Source organism: Typopeltis vanoorti, chromosome 19 (assembly GCF_054136105.1).
Source record: "Typopeltis vanoorti isolate ZY-2024b chromosome 19, IOZ_Tvanoo_1.0, whole genome shotgun sequence".
NCBI lineage: Eukaryota > Metazoa > Arthropoda > Arachnida > Uropygi > Thelyphonidae > Typopeltis > Typopeltis vanoorti.
The window spans coordinates 50,997,309-51,023,235 of NC_143567.1; the positions used below are offsets into that span (position 1 = coordinate 50,997,309).

The 25,927-nt window shown below is 34.6% G+C and overlaps 1 protein-coding gene across 2 annotated transcripts in view; it reads right to left on the minus strand.

Moving 5' to 3' along the window:
* Nucleotides 1–25,927, minus strand: part of tefu (Serine/threonine-protein kinase tefu) — a 409,445-nt gene that overhangs the window by 93,477 nt on the left and 290,041 nt on the right. For both annotated transcript variants that reach the window (XM_090409436.1, XM_090409435.1), the window contains exon 26: nucleotides 19,992–20,208. In XM_090409436.1, the coding sequence (XP_090265562.1) occupies nucleotides 19,992–20,208 (217 nt within the window). The remainder of the gene's footprint in view (nucleotides 1–19,991; nucleotides 20,209–25,927) is intronic.

Sequence of the window (25,927 nt, forward strand, 5' to 3'; positions counted from 1 at the left end):
TTGACCCTTAAGCACCCGTTAAAATTAAAATTAAATTTTAATCCCATTTAAAAAAAACTATATAACTAGTGCAAAAAGAAAATGTGAAAGTGATTCTGTCACCAAGAAACGTAAAAAGACTTAACTCAAAAGCGAGGTTCTGCTTAGTCAAACGAAAATTCAAGCCAAAGCATTAAGTCTTTACAATGACTTGAAGACTATTGATGATATAGAAAACGAAGGTGAGGGAATTAGTGAAAATTTTACGGCAAATCGTAACATACATTTTTTGTTTAATTATTTTTGATAAAGACATTTGAATTTATTAATCTCGTTTTATTTATTGAAAAACAGGAGAATTTTTTTTTTTGGAATCAATTATTTTTTGTATGTATTTAGTTCCTTGATTAGTCCGATTTCAAACAGTCCGGGATATCGGTGGAACCGATTACCCGGACTATGTGAGGTACTGCTGTATGTATTTTTGACTGTAGGAGCATGTGTTCACAGGGCCGGTTGCCTGTTTTGAGGGAAGAAAAACCAGAGTTTCTGGGAGAAAAAACCTCCACCTCCATATGAGACCTGCAAACTCAACTTTAATCGAAAGAGACCAGATAAAGAATCCTCACATCATGGACGGGAATCGAACCCGAGTCTTTCCTACCAAAGAGCTTCATCTATACCAACGGAGCTATGGAGGCTCTTACCTATTTGAATAAAGAAGGGGGATATTTTCTCTATTTGCTTTTCACCTGTTGTATGGATGACCTGAAACAATGGTACATTTAAACTAGTATCACATCTTTTGTTTCTTACTGCTGTTATCAAATGATGAATCTACAGTGTCAGTATTTCGATGGGAGCTTATCTGCTATTGTTATATGTCATCTAGTCATTTTCAACTCTTGATGATCTTGTGAACAAAAGCTCTCCATCCCACTCAGTCTCTTGTCTTTTCTTTCAGCAATTGTAAGTTTTTTTTTTAAGTTGGTAATTCTTGTAGAAAGGCTTAAAGGTTGGTTATACATACTTACTAAATGACTTAAGCAAATTACAACGTAAAATAGAATATACGTTAAATTAAACTTTAATATATTTCGACTACGTCATGTTGCCATCTTCAGAGGAACTTACAATAAAGACACGTGCACGCAGGCACAAAACAGTAAATGAGAAACAAAGCGAGGAAGCTACGGTTTTCCTAAAAGTCCTGATGGTGCCTCCTAGTGGACTATGTAGGTATTCTTGGCCAATGGGCTAAAGGTCTCATGTAAGCCTCCCAAATTTGGGGCAATCTCATGCAGCCAAATTTGTTGAGGTTTGGCATGTTTCTTAGGGCTTTTTGAATTTGAAAGGGCTTTTTAGGGCTTTTTCACTTTGGAAGACTATTCATTCGATGAATAGTCTTTCAAATTTGAACTTGCTACGGTGTATTATTGTGGCTTTCTTCCACTGTATTCTGTGGCACGTATCCAGAGCATGGTCTGCAAGACCAGAGTGGCTGTATTGGTGAAACCGAATGTAATCCTTGTGATCTAAAATTCTGATATTTGCTGTCCTGCCTGTTTGGCCAAAGTAGGACAACTTACAGCTGCAAGGGACCTGGTATACACCAGGTAGGTCTTTAGTGGAGTGGATAAAGGATACCAATTTTCTATATGGTCTGTAACAAGAGGTCAAGTCATGTTTTTTTAAGATTTTGATAATTTTTTCCGAGGTGCCTCATATGTAGGGAATGGTGATGCATTTAGAGTAATCCTTGTTGTGAGGGGGGGGGAGGTTGTGGTTTACTGATTTCAATATTTTTTGGATTTTTTTTTTTTGGGGGGGGGGGAGCCATTGGCTGAGGATGTGATTTAGTTCATTGGTTAGGGCATTGTCATTTGAACAGGTTAGTTTAGCCCTGTTGTATAGTGTGTCTTAACAACTCCATATTGTTGTGAGGAGGGATGGTTGGTGAATGTATCTGCCTGTATGGATGAATTTTCTATAAACTGAGAAAACCAAGGTTCCATCAGGTTTGCGAGTGACTAGTGTGCCTAGGAAAGGGAGGCTGTTTTTCTCTTTTTCCAGGGTGAACTTGATTCTGCGGTGTTGGTTGTTTAAGTGTGTTAAGAAAGAGAGGAGTGTATCAGAGCCAAATAGCGAACACATCATCAACGTAGCGAAGCCATATGGTAGGTTTTTGTGGGGCAGAGTTTAAGGCTTTCACTTCAAAGGTCTCCATAAAGAAATTGGCAAAGGGTGGGGAGAGTGGTGAACCCATGGATGTCTCCTCTATTTGTTTGTAGAATTTTCCCTGCCAAACGAAATAGCCTGAGTTCATTGTGAACTGAAATAGGGCTGAGATATCTGGAGGAAATTTAGCTTGGATTAGCTCTAAGGTTTCCTTGAGTGGAACATTTGTGAATAAGGAGGAAACGTCAAAACTGACCATTATGTCAGTATGTTGGAGCATAAGGTTATCTATGCTGGCTTTGAAGTGGGCTGAGTTTTTTTATGTGTGATGGTGTGTTGCCAGTATAGTGTGTGTGAGCGCTTTGGCCAAATGTTTAGCTAATTTGTTTGTGAGGGAATCAATGCCATCCACTATGGGATGTAATGGCACATTTTATATAGATATAGAGTTATACAGTTTTAATTTATTAGCAACTTCTACAGGCCAAGAAGTGACCTTCTTAAAGAGCCTGTGGAGTCTTCTAATTTGTGAGTTGGTGGGATTGTATTCAATGGGGAAGGTAAGTAGCCCGATCTAATAATAGAGCATTAAGCTTACCTGTGTAGTCCGTTTGGTTGAGTACTACGGTGGCATTTCCTTTATCCGCTTTGGTGATTATTATTTCTTTGTTTTTCCTCATTTCCTGCAGCACTTTATATTCCTTATTGGATATGTTGATTTTTGGTGGTCTTGCTTTGGAGAGAACACAAGCTACATCCAGTCTAATATCGTCGGCCAGTATTTTTCTGGGAGTAGTGGTGAAGTTGTGGCCACATGAAAGCACGTTGAGTGCTTCAGGCTTCAGAGTAACTGAAGAAAGGTTGAATACCGTGTTGGTTGGAAGTTTTGGTTCGGAGGTAGAGTTATTTTTTAATTTCTCAAATTTCTCGATATGTCGACTCTGTATTTTCTCGAATTCTTTATCCTCCGCACTGCACGAGACGTCATATAAAATTGACCAAAGCTCGTGATTTAACGTGCTGGAAAGCTTTCCTTCAAGCGCCTGAATAGCTGTGTTAGCGTCAGCCAGGAGAATGCGAGTGGCGGCAATTTGTTCTCTTATGCTTGGCTTGGACGGTTATAATTTCGGAGAGCCTTTTGTGAAAAGAAACAGTGCTTGAATTTAACATAATTTGGGATTACCTGATTATCCCCACAGCATTTTAGGAAAGTCAGAGGATTCAGTTGTCTTGATAGCTTCAGCTTCATTGTACTGTATTGGTGGGCCTTGCGTGCGATGGAATCTCCGTGGATGATAGTAATTCTCGCAGAAAGGCTTAAATGTTGGTTATACATGATTACTAATAACTTAAGGAAATTACAACGTACAATAGAATATACATTAAATTAAACTTTATTATATTTCCAATATTTCGCCACACGTCATGTTGCCATCTTCAAAGGAGCTTACAATAAAGACACATACACTAAACACAGTAAATGAAAAACGAAGCAAGGAAGCTATGGTTTTCCTAAAAGTCCTGATGGTGCCCCCTAGCAGGCTATGTAGGTATTCTTGGCCATTGGGCTGAAGGGCTCCTGATATAAGTCTCCCAAATTTGGGGCAGTCTCATGCAGCCAAATTTGTTGAGGATTGGCATGTTTCTTAGAACTGAGGTCGATTCTATGAATAGTCTTCCAAATTTGAACTTGCTATGGTGTATTATTGTGGCTTTCTTCCACTGTATTCTGTGGCGTGTATCCAGACCATGGTCTGCAAGACCAGAGTGGCTGTACTGGTGAAATTTATTTAATGAAATTAAATTAATGTATATTCCATTGTATGTTGTAATTTCCTTAAATTTAGTAAGGATGTATAACCAACATTTAAGCCTTTCTACGAGAATTACTATCATCCATGGAGATTCCATCGCACGCAAAACCCACCAATATGGTAAATGAAGCTGAAACTATCAAGACAACTGAATCGTCTGACTTTCCTAAAATGCTGCCGGAATAATCAGGAAATCCCAAATTGTGTTAAATTCAAGTACTGTTTCTTTCCACAAAAGGCTCTCCAAATTTATAACTGCGCAAGCCAAGCACTGCTACGAGAACAAATTGCCGCCACTCGCATTCTCCTGGCTGACGCTAACACAGCTATTCAGGCGCTTGAAGGAAAGCTTTCCAGCACGTTAAATCATGAGCTTTGGTCAATTTTATATGACGTCTCGTGCAGTGCGGAGGATAAAGAATTCGAGAAAATACAGAGTCGACATATCAAGAAATTTGAGAAATTAAAAAATAACTCTACCTCCGAACCAAAACTTCCAACCAACACGGTAGTCAACCTTTCTTCAGTTACTCTGAAGCCTGAAGCACTCAACGTGCTTTCATGTGGCCACAACTTCACCACTACTCCCAGAAAAATACTGGCCGACGATATTAGACTGGATGTAGCTTGTGTTCTCTCCAAAGCAAGACCACCAAAAATCAACATATCCAATAAGGAATATAGTGCTGCAGGAAATGAGGAAAAACAAAGAAATAATAATCACCAAAGCAGATAAAGGAAATGCCACCGTAGTACTCAACCAAACAGACTACACAGGTAAGCTTAATGCTCTATTATTAGATTGGGCTACTTACCTTCCCCATTGAATACAATCCCACCAACTCACAAATTAGAAGACTCCACAGGCTCTTTAAGAAGGTCACTTCTTGGCCTGTAGAAGTTGCTAACAAATTAAAACTGTATAACTCTATATCTATATAAAATGTGCCATTACATCCCATAGTGGATGGCATTGATTCCCTCACAAACAAATTAGCTAAACATTTGGCCAAAGCGCTCACACACTATACTGGCAACACACCATCACACATAAAAAAACTCAGCCCACTTCAAAGCCAGCATAGATAACCTTATGCTCCAACATACTGACATAATGGTCAGTTTTGATGTTTCCTCCTTATTCACAAATGTCCCACTCAAGGAAACCTTAGAGCTAATCCAAGCTAAATTTCCTCCAGATATCTCAGCCCTATTTCAGTTCACAATGAACTCAGGCTATTTCGTTTGGCAGGGAAAATTCTACAAACAAATAGAGGGGACATCCATGGGTTCACCACTCTCCCCACCCTTGGCCAATTTCTTTATGGAGACCTTTGAAGTGAAAGCCTTAAACTCTGCCCCACAAAAACCTACCATATGGCTTCGCTACGTTGATGATGTGTTTGCTATTTGGCTCTGATACACTCCTCTCTTTCTTAACACATTTAAACAACCAACACCGCAGAATCAAGTTCACCCTGGAAAAAGAGAAAAACAGCCTCCCTTTCCTAGGCACACTAGTCACTCGCAAACCTGATGGAACCTTGGTTTTCTCAGTTTATAGAAAATTCATCCATACAGGCAGATGCATTCACCAACCATCCCTCCTCACAACAATATGGAGTTGTTAAGGCACACTATAGAACAGGGCTAAACTAACCTGTTCAAATGACAATGCCCTAACCAATGAACTAAATCACATCCTCAGCCAATGGCTACCCCCCCCCCCCCAAAAAAATCCAAAAAATATTGAAATCAGTAAACCACAACCTCCCCCCCCCCTCACAACAAGGATTACTCTAAATGCATCACCATTCCCTACATCCGAGGCACCTCTGAAAAAAATTATCAAAATCTTAAAAAAACATGACTTGACCTCTTGTTACAGACCATATAGAAAATTGGCATCCTTTATCCACTCCACTAAAGACCTACCTGGTGTATACCAGGTCCCTTGCAGCTGTAAGTTGTCCTACCTTGGCCAAACAGGCAGGATTGGTTAGGTTAGCAGAATTTCAGAACACAAGGACTACATTCGGTTTTACCAGTACAGCCATTCTGGTCTTGCAGACCATTCTCTGGATACATGCCACAGAATACGGTGGAAGAAAGCCACAATAATACACCGTAGCAAGTTCAAATTTGAAAGACTATTCATGGAATCAACCTCAGCCCTAAGAAACATGCCAAACCTCAACAAATTTAGCTGCATGAGATTGCCCCAAATTTGGGAGACTTACATCAGGTGACCTTCAGTCCAACAGCCAAGAATACCTACATAGCCCACTGGGGGCACCATCAGGACTTTTAGGAAAACCATAGCTTCCTCACTTTGTTTCTCATTTACTGTGTTTAGTGCCTGCATGTACATCTTTAATGTAAGTTCCTTTGAAGATGGCAACGTGACGTAGTCGAAATATTGGAAATATATTAAAGTTTAATTTAATGTATATTCTATTGTACATTGTAATTTCCTTAAGTTATTTAGTAAGCATTTAAGTTATTAAGTTCCTTTATGTTGTCCATCCAACTCTTGTGCATTCTTCTTCTCCTTCTCATGACCTCAATCTTTCCACATAACTGCCTTTTCCAATGATTCATCTGTTTGCATAATATGTCCAAAGTACATTAACGTGTGTTTAGTGATTATTTCCTCCAAGGAGCATTCTGTCTTTATACTGACTAAAATCATCTAATTAGTCATTCTTGCAGTCAATGGGATTCTTAATAGTCTTCACGTCCATAATTCAAATGAATCAATTCAGTTTCTGTCTTTCTTATTAATAATCTAGCTTTTACATCAATACATCACTATTGGATATACCGTTGCTTTGACAATTCTAACTTTTGTGGCCTTACTCACATCTCTATCTTTCATAATTTTTGTCAGGTTTAACATAGCTTTTTTCCCCATGACTATCCTTCTTTAAATTTCATTTGCACATTTACCATCATTTCTTATTCAGACTGCAGTAAATCAATTTACAATGATATCTATTTTATCTCCCTCTATCATAAATTCATCTAAATTGTCAGAAGCTATCACTTTTATTTTGCTGATGTTTAAATTAAGCTTGGCTTTGTAGCTTTCATACTTAACCATTAGAAACAACTACTCCAGACCTTCCTTAGTTTCTGCTATAAAGGCTGTATCATCTACATATCTTAAATTATTTATTTTTCTGCCACCAATCTTAGCCATTCTCATAATGCATTCAGTATAAATATTACAAAGATAGGGCAACAGAGTATACAACTCTGGTGAACTCCTTTTCCTGCTCAAACAGTTTGTTTTTACTGAAGCTTCTGGGTTGTTATACAGCTCTCTTAACAAGAGAATAAGATGCTCAGGTATTCCCATTGATCTCATTACAATCTACAGTCTGTTGTGATCCATGCAATTAAAAGTTTTCTTATAATCAATAAAACAGATGAATACTTCCTTCAGAAATTCTCTTGTTCTTTCTATAATTCATCTCACGTTTGCTATCAGGTTTCTAGTTCCTCTACTTCTCCTAAAGCCTGCCTGTTCTTGTGGCATTTCTCTATTCACATATGGCTCCAGCCTTTGTTGGATCATTTTCAGCATAACTTTACTCGCATGTGAAATTAAAGCAATGGTTCTATAATTCTTAGGGTCCCTTACATATTTGAGGATTAAGAATTCATGCTGAAGAGATTTTTTTTTTTTTTTTGGTTCAGTGCTAGAGCTCCCCAACCACATGGAGTTACACATGGATGACCACTCACCAACAGGCAATGACTGCACTTGAGAGTGGAAGGGCTACCCCATATGCTATACCAGCACCACAACAAGCCTTGGGTATTGTCCCTGGACTGTGGCATAGGAGACTTACTGCAACATCATTTACCTTTGCAGGCAAGCCTGCTTCCCTCCTTGTGGGGCACCACAGACAGGTGCCCCACAAGGAGGGAAGCAGGAGGTATAAATGTGGATATTATATAATGCTGCTTGTAACTCTAACAATATATATATATATATATATATATATATATATATATATATATATATAAAAGCATGCTCATTTATAAACCATTTAAATGGAAAACACAGTGAAGCTAGCAAAGGGGAACAATTCCATAATAAAAAATATCAAACAATAAACTGCAAACCTAAATAAATTCTTCAATAACACACTATAAATAATCATGGATGATAACAAAAACTTTTTCACAATTTATACATGCTAACTTTCTAAAAGATATCATATATATTGAAACAGAATTGAATAACCATGAAAAACAGAAAAGAGAAGTTTAAATTGCTTCCACCTCACTGGAAAAAAAAAAAGATTAATTATATGGATAAGAATTTAATTAAATGGCTTACTGTTGCATCGATTTGGAGAGAGGACCATTAACTAGTGGAAATAGGAAAATAAGACTAAATGGAGACAAAAGGTAAACTGTATTATAAAAGAGGCCCATTGACAGGGACACCAACCAGAAAAATACACATATATATATATATATATATACCTTAAACTCATTTCACATTTACAACCCACTTGAACAATACATTCCATCATCTGCCACTACTATATTCACAACACCCTCAAACAACTTCATGGATAATCTCTTATTTCTTCCCTCTACTTTAGGTATAATTAATATGATATTAATAAAATGTTTCACCCACTTAACTTTGCATATCTAACCAAGTTTTTTTAATCTGCATTTGCACAACCTACAGACTTCTGATATCCATAGTTACTTATCTATGGATTCTTTCTTGAGAATATTCAAAATGAAAGCCATTATTTTTTTTATTTTTTTTTCTATGTGAATCTAACCCAAAAAACTATAACCCTGAAGTCCAATGGTGGTCTGATTAAAGCCACCTATTGAGGTATATGTGTCAATGTATTCCTTAACATAGCAGCATTAATCTGTGTGATCTTTATGACTCTTGCAATGTGAATCTCATCAACCTCCTACAAGTATATTGCCTTATACTTCTACAGCCCCGAAGTGCAAAACTTTTCACTTATCATCATTAGTGAGAGACTGCTATTCATTTGTCCAAGCTGAAGTCTATTTAAATATTTCTGAAGGGACTTGACAACATCACTCCGAACTACTCTCCCTATGCACAACTCGCTGGAATCTTTCACACAACCAATCTCCTATCCATCTCATTAATTCCAATCTCCCTTCAGAGAAATCTGAAAGATTACTGGATCTGTAAAAATGTCACTGTAAAATCAAATTCAAAAAAAAAAAAAAAAAAAAAAAAATACTGTATGCGAGTTTCTGTTATCTAACATCATCATCACATTTTTCAGAGAATGAAAGGAGATTTCTAAACAACACTTTCCCTCAATAAAATCATCCTATAATACATGCTAATTAATTTTTATCTGACTCTCACTCATGAAAGGTTGTAAACAATATTCTCTCTAATTTTTGCTGGTTCATGTGCACATGAAAAATATTTTGTATGCAAGTTTCTGGTCTCAGGCTCAATATGTGCAGTAGCTTGTGATCACAATAGCAAAAGTCACAAACTTTTAAGTTGATACATGTAAAATAAGTGATAACAACTTTGTTAAAAGATTTTGGTTTACCACATTAAAACTGCTAATGTAATGTGTTTCATCTTAATGTTGCCCTTTTTTCATCTGACTATAACTTGTAAAAGTGCAAGCACTAAATTAATTTTCTTAAATCTGTAGCTACAAAAATCCATCACTATTTGCATGAGTTCAATTGACTGCACTGTCTAGACACTAAACAAATATGCTTCAGTAACTTGATGATGTCAGTATCAGTTCTCCCACACAAGCTAAAAATAACTAATGAGAGTGTACCAAGTTGGAATGGGTTAGAACAATATTGCAGTGGAGACACTGGATAAATTACTAAATAAAACAAGTAACAAGTATGATTTTCCATAAAATTCATTTTTATAGTATATTTAAAAATTAATGACTAAATTAGAAATTCTGAAAGCAAAACATTTTGTACTCGCAGTTACTAGACATGTGTGCTCCTTTTTTTGACATTGCATGGGTGCAAATGTGTGCAGCTTAGAGGGAACATTGGCTGTAAAACTATAATATATTAGTACAGGGGCGTTCAACCGGTTGATCGCGAAGCGATTTATGGTCGATCTCTTGTGTATTCCTCCTTACTTACAAATTTAATTAAAACTGAAAACATAATATTTTATTTATCATTATTTTGTATTATTTTTAATTCGCTTTAAGTGTATTGTTTATTTATTTTTCGTTACAATTGTCAAATCAGTAATTTGGTTTGATAATGAATGAAAGTAAATGAATTAATTTGGATCAGTGGAAGTCAAACAGCGAGCCGAGTGAATACGATTATAAGCAAAGTGTAAAAACTCGATTGTAGTTTAAATATTAAATATTCCAAAGCACATTACATCGATTTTTTACTTAGGTTAAGTCCCATGTGAATATTGTAAAAAAATAAACTTTGTTTGTCTCGGTATAGTTTGTATTAGATGTTTTTGTAAATAACTCTTTCGAAGCTAACTGTATATACTGCTTTAATAAGAATATGTTAGAGTGTTAAAAACAAAGGCGATGTTTTTGTCGGCAAAGCTGTACATGGCAGCATTAGAAAGATTGTTATTGAAACTTTTATGTATGAAAAAGGCTTGCAGGCTCTAAGTGTAAACATCTCCGAAGTCAGAAAGAGTTCAAACAACTTTCCGATGGCCGGCAACTTACAATCAAAAGAAAGCAGAGGAGAACAAAAGGCGTGCCGAACTTGAAACTTAAGATGAAAGACTCATACCGATTCTTTGGGGGGTTGCCAAACTTCATGTGAGGTCTCAGAGGAGGCCTAATAAGGGACTGCAGCAAGCAGAAGTCATCCCGGTTCCAGAATTGCTGTCAGAGAGGAGGCCTCCCGGTCCAGAGTCGCCGTCAGAGAGACTGCCCGGATCCACGTTGCTTGAGAGAAGAGTTTCCCGCTTCTAGAAAGGAGCTTCTCGGTTTCGGATGTCACTAGAGAGAGACTACTTCTAGGCCACAGACAAGGTTTCAAATTGCTGAAAGGAAGAGTTCCAATTGCCGGAGAAAAGTTTCCAGACCAGGTTAATGTCAGACATTCACCAGTGTGTTGTGTTGTCATTACAATTTGATGAATCAAACGACTTCACTGATATCGCTCAGTTAATGGTATTTATTCGCAAGGTATTTCAAGATTATTCAAGTAAAGAAGAACTTTTGAAAATTATACCATTATTGGTATAATTTTCAAATGGGAAAAGGCATTTTTTCAGCATTTGATGAATTTGTATCTATTACTACTGATGGTGCTCCTGCAACGATAGGTAATAAATCAGGCTTCATTTCATTATGTAAAAACGATGACAAATATCCAGATTTTTTAACGTACCCTATATTATTCATCAACAAGTACTGCGTAGTAAAAGATTAAGCACAAAAGATGCTTTGGATATTACATTTAAAATTGTAAATTCTGTTCGAGGAAAAGCCCTGCAACGGCGGTTATTTAAATTACAGGGAACTTCTGTTGTAGAATAATGTTTGCTGGCTCAGCAGAAGTCAATTTTTAGAAAGATTTCTGGTATTAATTAACGATATAAAAATTTTTCTTGATAAAAAAGTAGATATTTATCCACAATTGAGTGATAAAAGATGGTTGTTACACTTATCATTTTTAGTAGATTTCTGTACGAAATTAAGCAATTTAAATTTAGAGTTATGAGGTAGAGATAAAAATTTAATTGACATGTTCGCTATGATTTAAAAGAATTTATTCGTGAAATAGAATTAGTTGAGGAAGAAATAAATTCAAGATTTAAAGATTTTGATAAAACTGAAATGATTGTATCTTTTATTAATAATCCATTTCAAGAAAACTTGATCACAGAAATTTCAAATAAAATTAGTGGGCTGTTTGATATAAGCCAAGCTGAAGTAGAACTTGAGATAATAAACATTCAGAATAGTTTACATTTCATCATCATCATGTGTATCAAGGATTTAGGCCTAGCATGGCCTGTTCTGGCCTTAGTCGTCATCGTTGAATCTTTTAAGAGGACATCCTGGTTTTCTTTTTCCTAATGGCTTGTACTTTAAGGCTTGTTTTGGTAATCTTTCTGTTTTCATTCTTTGAATGTGTTCCATCCATTTATGTTTATATTTTCCAATTTTTTCTATTACTGGTTCTTGGTTTAATTCTTTCATAATTTCTTCATTTCTTTTGTGATCAAATAGGGTATACTTTGCAGTTTTTCTCATAAACTTCATTTCAGCTCTTATTAATCTTTGTTTGTCTTTTTGTTTTATTGTCCAGATTTCGCTTCCATACATTAAGACATAGTTTACATTTAAAATCAATAAACAATGAAGTCATTTGGAAGTATGCACATGAAAAATTCCCAATATTAACTGATATTGCGCAAAAAATTCTGTCGTGTTTTGGATCGACATACTTGTCAGAATCCACTTTTTCAAATATGACCGTCATAAAAAAGCAATTAAGAAACCAAATTACAAATGATCATTTGGATGATTGTCTGCAATTGACCACTTCTTCATATCAACTTGACTATGAAAATATTGCGAGGTCCAAACAACGCCAAATTTCACATTAATTTTTTTTTTTTTAATCAACCAGCATTTCCTGTAACTTGTGGGTTTGTAATCAATCTGTTGTTTTTTCTAACTTTGGTTTTCCAAAATAGAGAAATAAATATTTTATTCCAATATATATATATATTTTTTTTTTTTTGTTGTATTAAAATAATTAAAAGTGATAAATAAATTTTTAAAAACACAAATAAAGTTTTTAGTTGTGTATTTTTTTTAGTTGTTTATTTGTGCGTAATCAGATATCAGGTTGGGGGAAAGCTATCTATATAAGAGAGTAGATCACTGAATAACTTATATATAAGAGTAGATCGGCGAATAACTTTTTATAGAAAAGCAGCTTGCGTAGTAAAAAAGGTTGAACACCACTGCATTATTACCATGGGTGGGCTAAGTATTTTTCTCTCCTATTTTTTAATAATATTTGTTTATAATTTGTTTTTTTTCGCATTTTTAAAATTAATTTTTTACCAGATCTGGAAGTCCTGCTCTAGAAACTAAATGGGAACTTTTTAAGCCTCAAATAAACAGGGCAGTGCTGGAAGATGAAATTCATCTACCACCTGAAGTATTCGAAATTACAGCCTGTCTGCTCATTGTTGAAGAGTGGATATGCTAATCACTCAGCCAGCCAGGCTGGCAATTGCATTCTTATTCTGTTTCCATGGATGCCTTCTTCCTTTTCCATTCCTATCATGTATTAGAAAAAAAAAATCTCTTCTGTGCCTATCCTGAGATCTTAGCATGTCCAAGCCTGGTAGAACAAGTAGATGACAAATCTCTATTCTCCAACTTTATCCATTATATCAATGGATTTTTTTTTTTTTAAATATTAGTCCCACATAAGAGATTAGAGAGAAGAAAGCAATTTGCCAACCTGTTTCTTGAAGAGCTAAGGGTAGTAATCATTGAGGAAAAATAGTATGGGAAAGACTATTCCAAAGAGCAGAGGTGTAGAAAATGAAGGAGAAGGATGAGAAGTTGGTTTGATAAGTATAGATGTGGGTGTTGACCAAAAGCTGCTCATGTTCATACATGATTTAATAAAAGTGGAGAGATAGTAGTGACCAGTTCAGTGGATCAGCATCCATGGATATACTTACAGTAAAGACATAATGCAGCAACAAGAGCACCTATGGAAAAGCAACTGAAGGAGTCAGTAAGAGAGGAGTCATCAATTAGGCAAATAGCTCTTCTGAATACAATCAAACATTCTGATGAAAGTATTAGGACCAACATCAGAATGTTTGATTGTATTCAGAAGAGTGGTCCTAGGACCACCCAAAATGTAAGAACAATATTCTAAGGTTAGGCAAATTTGAGATTTATAAAATGTCATCCTAATCTTCCTTAATCTAAAAAGATTACTGGTGAAAATCTGTAACAATGTCATTGCAAAAAAAACAACAACAACAATATATTATTTTATGTATTATAAGTAAGTACCAGATTGACATAATAGGGGTGACTGAAACAAGAAAGACAAAAAACAGGTGAGATCTTTCTAAGCAACAAATACAAAATGTTATATTCTGGCAATAGCAATCAGGGAAAAGAGGGTGTAGCAATAGTATTCAACACTAAATATCAGAATAATCTTCTTGAATGGCAGGCAATATCAAGTAGAGTGATGTGGGTAAATGGACAATGAAACTTATTTGTGTTTATGGTCCCATAGAAGGTTCTACCAAGGAAGAAATGGAGGAATTTCTTGAAGCATTAGAGAAGGTAGCTGGCTCAATGAAAAAGGAAAACCTGGTCCTTGTTGGAGATCTAAACAGCAGAGAAGGAAATGATTACCAGACATATAGAAATGTTTTGGGAATATTTGGAGAAAAACACAAAGTTAAAAATAATGGAAAATGCCTACTAGATTTCTGTTCAGGACAGACATGGATTAGTTATTACTAACACCATGTTCAAACAACATGTACTAACAACATAAAAATGTGCACAAATTCACAAATGTGCAAGAAATAAGGAAAGTCTCATTATGTTATAGTTGTTAGTGATGTTTTCCCACTGGTTCAGGACACACAAGAGTATACAGAGGATTTCAAATAGGAAGTGATCACTATTTAGTTTTTAGCAGGATAAAATTAAATTTCATATGGAAAAGAAGACTGTGTAAGAAATTTTAAAAACGAATCAAGGTTGAGCAGCTTTCAGAGGTGAACTGTAGACTCAAATACACAAACATCATTGAAGAAAAAATGAAACAGTTTGAAAACAACAACCAAACTTTGGAGATTCAATGGCAAATGCTGTAGAAAACATTGATTGATTCAGCCAGAGAGGCATATAGTGAGGTTGTCTGTAAGGATAGAAAAATTAGAATTCCATGATGGATCCAGGAAGTTAAAGAAGCAGTGAAGGAAAAGAAGAAAGCATATCAAAAGTTCTAGCAAGTAAGTCAGCTTGTGCTCTTAGAGAATACAGAGAAAAAGGCAAAGCATTGCGTAAAACTAGCTAACTAAAAGTCACGGAAGACTTTAGTAAGAACATAGAAAACAAATATCAAGAAGGTGGCAAATATTCTGGAGGCTATTGAAAAAGCTTAGAAATGGAAGAAAGAGAACTGTGAAAGGAATCAGAGATGATAAAGGTTATATGAAAACTGAAGACAAGGATATTCTAGACTTTAAAAGACTGCTAAATGAAACAAGAAGTGTCAGTATGATGGTAGAAAACTCCCAATAGGAATGCAGTCAGGAATACATATCCATACTTGAAATTGAAACAGTCATAAAAAACATGAAATATGGAAAGGCTGCTAGAGTAGATGAAATTCAGCCAGAAATGCTCAAATATGGAGGTATAAATAGTTTTACAGTGGCTGCATTGCATAATTCAGAAGGCCTGGGTCAGAGGATCGAATTCCAGATAATTGGAGCACCGAGCTCTCATAGTACCCATATGTAAAAAGGGAAATAAAATTGACTGAATGAGAAAATTATAGAGGTATCTCCCTACCGAGTACTCCTGGTTAAGATTTATGCAAATATACTTGAGAAATGGCTAAGAAGAATTGTGGAAGGGAAGCTTGGTGAAGAACACATTGCATTCAGGTCACAAAAAAGAGGTTGTCAGGATCAGATTTTCACTTTAAGACAAATAGTTGAGAAATTTTGGGAATATAGCAAGGATTTGTATATAGGTTTTGTTGATCTTGAAAAGGCATATGACAAAGTGCCAAGAGGAAAGCTCTTCAAAACGCTACAGTTGTATCATGTAAATGGGACATTATATCAAGCAACACACAGTCTCTAATTAAGCTGCAAGTTAGCAGTTAGAATTGAAGGAGGTATACAAAGATGGGTTGAAGTAAAATCAGGTGGGCAACAAGTGTGTACATTATCTCCACTGTTATTCATTATCTATATGGATCACATATAAAGGAAAGTGGTATTAACTTGGTGATGTTAATTTTAGCTCTTTATTTTATGCAGATGATGTCATACTTCTGAATAAATCTAGTACAAGTCTGCAAGATTCCCTGACTAAATTGAACAACTGTTGTAATAAATTTGGTATGAAAATCAGCAATAAATGAAAATAGGTAGAAACACTAGAAACATCAACTGCATCCTGAATGATGAACCTATAGAACAAATGAAACATTTCAGTTATTTAGGCACAATTTTTAGCAAAGATAGTAAATTAAATATGGAAATAGACAACAGAATTAGTAAAAGGTGGTATGGTCGGAAGTTAGATAAATAAATTTATATGGAATCAGAAAGAAATTAGTCAAAACAGTAAATAAGCTGTATACAAGACAGTATTCAAACCAATTTTAAAATTTTAACTTATGGATATGAGAGCTGGGTTATAAAAAAACAAACATTTGATCAAAGACTGTAGACCTCTGATATGAGAGATCTGAGAAAATAGTGGATTGAACAGATGGCATCAATGGCAGTATCACATTAAAAATGAGGATATTAAGAAAGAACTTGCCATTGTTAGCAATTGGGAATGTGTTAGTAGAGCTAATCTCAGGTGGTATGGCCACTTAACAGAATGGGAGAGGGAAGATTAGGTTTTTTCTTTGCCAGATTGGCAAAGGAAAGATCCCAGAGGAATTTACTGTATCACTCCATCTACATCAAGATGTAGATGGAGTGATACAGTAAAAAAAAAGGACCTTAAAAAACAGAAATATAAGATCTGATAATACTGGAATCTTGACAGATAACAGATTAATTTGAAGAAATATTGTTGATTGGAAGTTAGCAATGGTGTAACTTTATCATGTAGTACTATATCGTAATTATTCCCCTGAGGATACATATCAGGAGTTTGATGATAATTTAGCATATTCAGTTTTTTTTTTTTTTTTTGATAAAATGAAAGGAGATTGCTAAACAACACTTTCCCTTCACAATCCCATGTTAATTAATTACAGTTCCTTTTCCATTCTTACTACTATTGTTATTGCTTACTAAATAGCTTAAGGAAATTACAATGTACAATAGAATATACATTAAAATAAATTTTAATACACTTCCAATATTTCGGCAACGTCATGCTGCCATTTTCACAGGAACTTAGAAACAAGACACGTGCATGCAAGCACGATATACAGTAAATGAGGATGAAGCAGGGAACTTACATTGCTTCACAGCCCAAACGGCCAAGACTACATTGCCCGCTAGGGGGCACCATCAGGACTTTTAGGAGAAAGAATAGCTTCCTGCTACGTCCTCATTTATTGTGTATTGTGCTTACGTGCACGTCTTGTTTCTAAGTTCTTATGAAAATGGCAACGTGATGTTGCCGAAATATTGGATGTATTAAAATTTATTTTAATGTATATTCTATTGTATGTTGTAATTTCCTTAAGCTATTTAGTAAGCATGTATAACCAATGTCTAAGCCTTTCCACGAGAATTACTATTATTATTATTTATGGACACTCTATGGAGTCAAAAGACTTATCATGGGAGACCCACTCTATCCATTCTTACTATGCATAAGAAAATCTCAGAGCCTATCCTATGCTAGCTCGTTAGTAATGCAGCATATTTCCATTCTCCAATCAACAGACTTCAGATTTGATGGCATGAATATATGGGACTGTCTTTAGGCAGTAAATGAATTTCATCATCTGGTGTAGGTGGGCCAAGCCTCAAATAATCCAGTAATGGTATTAATGAAATGTAGGTTGACAAATGTTTTGTAACACAGATTCACATTTAAAAAAAAAAGAAACACTAATTCTTTAAACTTCCTTTATTAATTCATATCTGCATCAGAGGCTGATCACTCTGAGATGAAGTCCATAGTTACTCTTAGTTCATTCGACCATATTTAATGAACTAAGATCATATCATTATGATCATCTGAAGTGTAGCCCACTAAGATGTATATATTTTTCACAGCCTGCAATTTTTTTTGGCTTTTCTACTCTGTATTCTACTCTCTGATATTTAATACTATGACATGCTTTGCATAACCTGGCATAAACTTCTTCCTTCTGTAATGATTTAATCAATTATTTTCATTAAAATAATGCAGTGTAGAAAGCAAATCTTTGGGTTAACCCTCTTATTTGTGACCTATGCACTTCTTTATGAGATTCCTATTATGGGCCTTAACCCCCCCCGTACCCAATTTTTCTTCTTCCCTTGATCAGATTTTTGATGCTTTAACCCCCTGATTCAGGTAACTATTCCTTAGACCAGTGGTCACCAAAGTGGTCAATATAACATTGTCAGGGGTCGATAGAAAAATATAAGACATCATTGTACGGGTAATTTTGAACCCAGCATTGCTAACCTTGTCAAGAGTTACGAAGGACACCCTTCACATTGACAACGTTAGTAAATTGTATACTAAGTTAATAAAAGTCTTATTTTCATATATATAAGGAAGATTGTATTATTGTTATTTTGTTATCTAAATTAAATTTTATATTTTATATATTATTTATCCCTCCTATTAAATATGTAATGTTAAATAGGACGTCAAAAACAAAAACGTATTCCTTTGATGTTAAGCCAATATAATAATATATACTATATTATACATATAATGAACACTGTAACTATAAAATAAACAATCTAAAAACTCACATAAGCATCTTTTTTGCTTGTCCTATTATAATTACGTAATAGTAAAATAGAGGGGGTCGATAAAAAAGTCAAGAAACTCTTGAAGGGGTCAGCGGTCAAAGAAGTTTGGCGACCTCTGCCTTAGACAATTCCCAGACAACACCTGAATAAGAGCTATGTACATTCTCAGTCATTTAGTCTGTGGAATGAAAAATCTAAGCTAGCTGAGATCAAAAACTTGCCACCTTCATATGAAACTACTTTTTCAATTTCAGTTGAAAAGCTCTTTTATTTCAAGATGAAGATCCTCACATCAGTGTGATGAGAACTGAATCTGCATTTTTTCTAACCAACCAACAGAGACATGTCACATCATCCATTTACTGTAATCTAGGGACTGTTGAGCTGTTTTGAATTATAGCCAAAGCAAGTAAAGCCAATGTATTTTATTTGTTAATTGTATAAATGAAAGATGCCAAGAAATTATATTCTTTGTGTCATCTTTTATCCAAGTGTAAACAAACAAAGTTTGTTTACACTTGGACATGTATAATGCTATGCATTATGGGAAGGACCACTACGCAGGCTGGTTTTGACCTTTATTGAGGTCTCATCAGTGGGAGCCAGACCCAGAAATGATACCAAGGTATCATTAAGTAATGCAAAAGTATTTTAGTCAAAAAGTGTCATACCTTATTACTAAAATACTCTGGATTAAAAATAGATGTTGAAAGTTTTTTTAGTTTTTTTTCACTTGGTTATAGTATAAATTAGAGATGCCAAGAAATTATATTCTTGGTTTCATCCTTAATCCAAGTGTAAGCAAACAAAATTTGTGTGTGTGTGAAGTCACTTCACAACTGGGATTATGTATATGTTTTATGATTGGCTGTCTGTTTTGCAGGAAGAAAACTTGAATTTCTAGGAGGTAAAGTCTGCCATCTCCATATGAGAATAGCTAACTCACCTTCAGTTGTTCCTATAAAGGTTCTTCATGTCCTAGAAAAGATTCAAACCCAGCCAAAGGGCATCAATGATTGTGAATGAGCTATAGAGGCTTGAACTCCAGGGATGTTCATTGATTGGGTTCACTATATATTAAATTTTCCATTTAGAACTTTACACAGTTTATGAAAGGACATTTCATATTACCATAAAGATTATGGATTTGCAGTAACATTTTCTATTTCATGTTATCATTTTCATATAACTTCCCTTCCAGTGTGAATTAAAATCAAAATGTTGCTTTTAATTTTTACTTATTTCTATTATGGTAACAATGAAGTTTGACTAATGCTGTTATATTAATAGTTACTTAATATTTTTTTGTTTAAACAATAATAAAATACCTCAATTAATTTATTAACTACATCACTGCCTGGATTCTGAAACCAAAGGGCTGTCAATCGAAAAATACGAATGTTATGACTATCAGTTCCTCGCAGACATTTGATATAATTAGTGATTGCCTTTTTCAAAAAGTTATTTTGATCTTGTTGTAATGAAATTACTTCTTGTTCATCAACTTGACTTTGCCTCATTAGAACTTGAATACTTTTTTTTTGACTGAACATAATAACAAAAGAAACAAATTTGAAAGAGTATTAGCATCTGTTGAGAAAATAAGTAAACAGCAAACAAAATATGCATTCTATCTTCACTAGGTATGTACAGCTGACTCTCAACTATAGTGAGTTCATTCACTATAAAAAAACTATCAAAAAGTTCTATAGCAACAATACTATGTTAAGGGAAGTTCAACAAAGAAAACTATTCCTGTGAGGTTGCTATAGTGAGAATCAACTGTATTAATAGATAAATGATACTAGTTAATTTGTTTTTAGAAAAATAAAATTTTAAAAAAATTATAAAATAAAAGAATATATATGAATGAATAAAAAATTCAAATTTGTGGTCTTGAATTTAATATTGCAATAATTAAAAATGTAGTGAATTTTGCCCATCTGAAGTATAAAATATAATTAGTTGTCTCACATTCTAAATAGAAACCACACCTCTTTGAAGCGTTGATCAAAGTGCTCTGTCATTCCAATATCTTTCTCAGGAAATGTCAATAGGATAGATTATCCCCTCCCTCCAGGAATTGGTCTATTACATAATGATGCAACAAATCAAGTAGATTCATGATCTGTTGAATGGGTGGTGAAGTTTTTTTGAAGTAGGAGAACGAAAGAGTTAATTTCTTTATGGACTGAAATGCCACTCCGATGGTTTAGCAGTGTTGTGTTAATTTTGCTCTCTAAGATTCAAATACAATCATCCCTCGACTTACATCCGGCAGGACGTAAGTCAATACATTAAATCAACAGTTATAGGGATTAGGGATTACAGTATATTAGAGATTATAGGGATGACAGTATACTTATTACTTAACTGTAATAAGTATACTGTCATTTTAATTAGTGTTTGGAGGAAGAAACATGACCTTGAACTTAGTGAAGATGTATAAGACAGATGACCTGGAGCATTATCTAGAATTAATAAAATTTTAAATTCTACATTTTATTTCACTCGCATAACAGTTGACTAAGGCATCTTCAAACAATTTTTGAGTCATCTATGACTTCTTATTGCTCCGATAATGAACTAGGAGTATGCTTTCTAATGTTTTTGAAGATTTGTGGGTTCTCACTGTGCCATATCACAAATGGTTTCAGTTTATATCCAGCCACATTACCTCCCTAATAGAATCGTAATATGGTCTTTAAGAGCTTTGAAACCAGACATAGATTTTAGCTTTTTGTTGATGAATGTCAGCTCAGGCATTTTTTTTCCAAAACAAGGACTTCTCATCCATATTAAATATTTGCTGTGGCAAATAATTTTTCTCGATAATAATTTTATCCAATTTTTCCACAAACTCTTTGGCAGCCTTCTCAGCACTTGCAGATTCCTATATGTTTTCACATTATGCAGCGCAAAACGTTGCTTGTATCTCATGAACCAACCGGAAGAAGAGTTTAATTCATAGTCATAATCGGGTTCTGATTTCTCCGTCAACACTTTTGAACTGTTGAAGAGACTTAGTGCCTTAGCAGTTATGGTCAGAGTGCTAAGGGGTATGCGCTTTTGGTTCAGGTCCTCTATCCATGATGCAAGTAGCTTTTCCATATCACCAATTGGACCTTGTTGTTGCTTCATCACTATCGTCGATTTAATGGAAGCAGATCCTTTCACAGCCTCTACGATTTTATCCTTATTTTTCAAAATGGTCATCACTGTAGAATGAGACCATCCAAAGTCATGTCCGATCACATTGATTCGCTTATCAGCTACATGTTGCTTTATAATTTGCAACTTCGTTTCAAGATCAATTGCTTGCCTCTTTTCCTGTAATTCTTCACTAGGATTTTTGATTGTGTGTGTAGGAACCATGTTGCACAAAACATCATGAAGTATTAACAATAAATACACAAATAACCCATTTCTCAAACACAAAATCAAAAGAGGAACTGTTGAAGACACGTGCCGACTGCTGAGGAAGGTTGCTGCTGAAAGCACTGTTGCCACTGTGCATGCTTTACTTTACATTTACTTGCATCTTGTTCGAAAGTATAGCCGAAACTGTTATTTATTCCCTTATGGAATCATGGACGTATCTTTGAAAATATTTAACTCGAACGGACATAAGTCAAGGGATGACTGTATACAGAAGTACTTTTTTTGTAGATTCCATATATTTATAGTGTTTGCAGTTAGTTTTTATTGTATTCATTTAACTGAGAATAGTGGAATTATCAAACACATAAGATTCTTCCATCCACTAAATAAACAGATCTCAAAATATTACACTCCCTCCACTTTAATCACTTACCTTCTCTTAAAAATTCAAAGCCAAATCAGCCTTCTCACTGATAAGTGAAGTCCAGTACTATAGGAGCTAGGATATTTGTCTTTCACCTCAGAGTACAATTCTCTGCATGGAAAATATTTTGAATTAACATGGTAGAGAGCAGAATAGTACAAGTGAGGTGAATTGCATCTGAATGGATATGACATTGAACATTTGGAAAGGCTGCTATTAGGCAAGAGAGTATTACAAAAGAGCAGGGGAAAACAGGTTTCCTTGGGATACAATGAGAGTGGAAAAGTGTGCAAATGTGCATCTATAAGTTGGCAGAGGGTGATGAAACAGAGAAACAGGATCAAACAAAACCAGAGGTATTGTATGCTGGGAAAAACCTCAGAGAAATTTATCACTCTAAGGAGGAAAGGTTGGATCATGCACTCACAAACCAGTATTACTAGTATAAGTAATCAAGGATAGTTTGCAGATCTGGATGGTTCTAAATGTGCTATATAAGAATGACAAAAATACAAGGTTTGTGGTAGTAAATGATTCAGTTTGTCCAAAAATGAATGTAATGATAAGTGAAATTTGTTGGAAGATGACATAATGACAGCAACAGAATTTGGCGATTCAGGATTTTTTGGGGAAATGCAGGAGACAATCTTGTTGATAATACAGTAGAAGAATTTATGTCCGCTCCATGCAGAGAATTGAAAAGAAAGTAGTGATAATCACTTTGATTCTGCTTGGTATGAGACTGAGGCAATCATGACAAAGGTATTAGAAAGGGTGTTATACGAGACAGGAAATGCAGAATATGATTTTTGAAATGTTCAGTTAATGAGCACAAAATAGTTAATTATTATAAATGATTTATTAACTATGGAAGTATAAAATGAAATGAGGAAAATGACATACAAAATAAATAGAATGAATTTGAGTTTTCAAGAAGTAACAGCTCTTGAGACATCCATGCTAAAGGATATACTTATTGCTTCTATTTGATAAGAGCATCAGAGAGAGTGTTTGTGAATGAAGTGTTATGTTTGCTTTACAGCAGACTCAAGAGACAGCTTAGAAAAATGTAATAAGAATATAAGAGTGAAAGATTAATTGTACTTGGGAGTTAAGGTACATTTGAGAACAGCAATGTCACATTGAATTTGAAGAGTTAGATGGTTAACTGAGTGGAAATGAAATGGATGAACAGCAAAATTAAGCAAAAATTGTGTGGATTAAAAATATATAAAGTAAGTAAAAAGCAGATAGATAAGGAAATATGAAGTGTAATTAGAAAAATGGCAAGTAGTAGAAAGAGAAGGGCAGAGTATCAGAAGAGAGTGGTGGAAACTCAAAGGAAAGGAAATTCACTAGTAGACAAAAGAATGAGTATAAAAAAGAATTACTTCATTGATGGGGGTAGCAAGGTGAAAAATGCAGAAATATAGTGGAATTACTTAATGAGCATTTTGTTTGGGTATTCATATACAAAAATGAATAACTGAAGAAAACAATGTGTCATTCCTGGAAGTTATGCAAAGGTGTAAGAACTCTCCAAGCAAAAATTTCTTGGGGAGTGTTAAAACCTTATGAAAAAGTATGATAAAACACTATGTCAATAATGGTTAGCAGATGGAGGGGAAGGCCCACATTAAGTTTTCAGATGACATGGAGATGCCCATAAAATGAATAATAATTTGAAATTAATTAATATTGGCTTTATACAAGGCACATCCAGAAAGTAAGTCCATTCTGAAATACTGTATTTTTGAATACAGTATACGATAGCACAGAGTGACTCATTAGCTGGCTGTTGATAATTTTACTTTCATTCTATTATCGTTTGTTGTCTTCTACAAATAATTTATAATGAGTGCTCTGATAAAAAATGCCGCCAGTTTCGAGGTCCATGGTGTGATATGGATTTTGTTGGCAGAAGACAATGGTGTTGCAGAAATTCACTGACAACTGTGTAAGGTTTAGGGGCCTGATGTAATGAGTGACAGCAAAGTTAGGCAATGGTATCATTGTTAAAGAAGGGCACAACAATGTTTGCAATAAAGAGTGCTGTGGCTGGCTAAGTGTGGTGGCAGATGATTTTGCAGAAAGAGTGAACACAAAGTTTACGAGATTTGTCATTTCAAAATTATGGAAGTTTCACACTCAGTCATTCATGAAACTGTGATAGAAAAGCTGGGGTATAAGAAACTGTGTGCCAGATGGGTCCCAAAAATGCTAATGATGTGCACATAAACAGCAACAAGTGGAATCAGCACAAAAATTTTTGGAGTGTTATGAAAATGAAGAAGATAAACTTTTTTCTCATATCATGACTGGTGACAAAATGTGAATTTTGTACACAACCATTGAGTCAAAACAAAATTCAAATGCAGTGGTGCCATTCACTATCTCTGAAAGCAAAAAAAATTCAGGCACTATTGGTCAAAAAAATTATGGCCACTTTTTTCTAGGACTGAAAAGGGATCTTGCTTGTTGATTTTCTTCAGCAAGGAACCACAATTAATGTTGATATGTATTGTGAAATGCTGAAGAAACTCAGATGAGCAGAAATTCATGCAGGTATGAAGAAGCTACTGTCATGATACCAAAAATGCCCGGAAGTCAATGGGACGATGTGGAAAAATAAAGTATGTAGATATTTTAGCACGTAATAATTCTTTTTCTCTCCCATTTTCTCATATATTCTGTGGAATAAACAAGGATCCTTATTTAATCCCTGTTTATTCAGTGGAATAAACAAGGATTAAATAAGCTACCCTAAGAATATTAATATGATATCTTCAAAAGACTTTGGCTAACTTGATGATATTACTGATTGCAACTAGCTTTAAATGAAAGATACCATAATCCTTTATACAATCTAGGAATAAGTATTAAAATCTAGATCTAGGAAAAAGCATTAAAATTTTTGTTAGATACAAGATAAATAAAATAATTTGGCAAAAAAATTTTTTTTTTCAGAAAAAGATGAAACTGATGTAAAAATAATCATAATTTAAAATTATGAATATTTTTACAAATTGTTTATGTTAGTATATTATTAGTTTTGGTTTTTTAACACATATTATCGGCATTTGCGATGTGCCAGTTATTGATATTATTATTATTGTCAAAAAGAAATGTAAAGCATTTGAGAAGTTGATGTATTGACTAGATTTTGATACTTATGTTACTTTCAATCCTTTTATTGTAGTTTAAAATTATTAAGTTTTGTGTTTTATAAAGCCATTCTCATTATGCTAACGGAGACGAATCAGCCATTATACCTAATTTCTTGCTTGCCACTTTCATTGAGTGCGCATACTCGCTGAGGAGTTTGATGGGTGATTGACAGCTGACAGAGAGAGTGTTCAGTATCTGGGTAACGAGGAAAAAAAAAAAAAAGAGAGCTAATGGAAGTTTAAGAATGCAGACTGGAGAAATTTTGTTCTTATGAAGTTTATAAGTTTTATG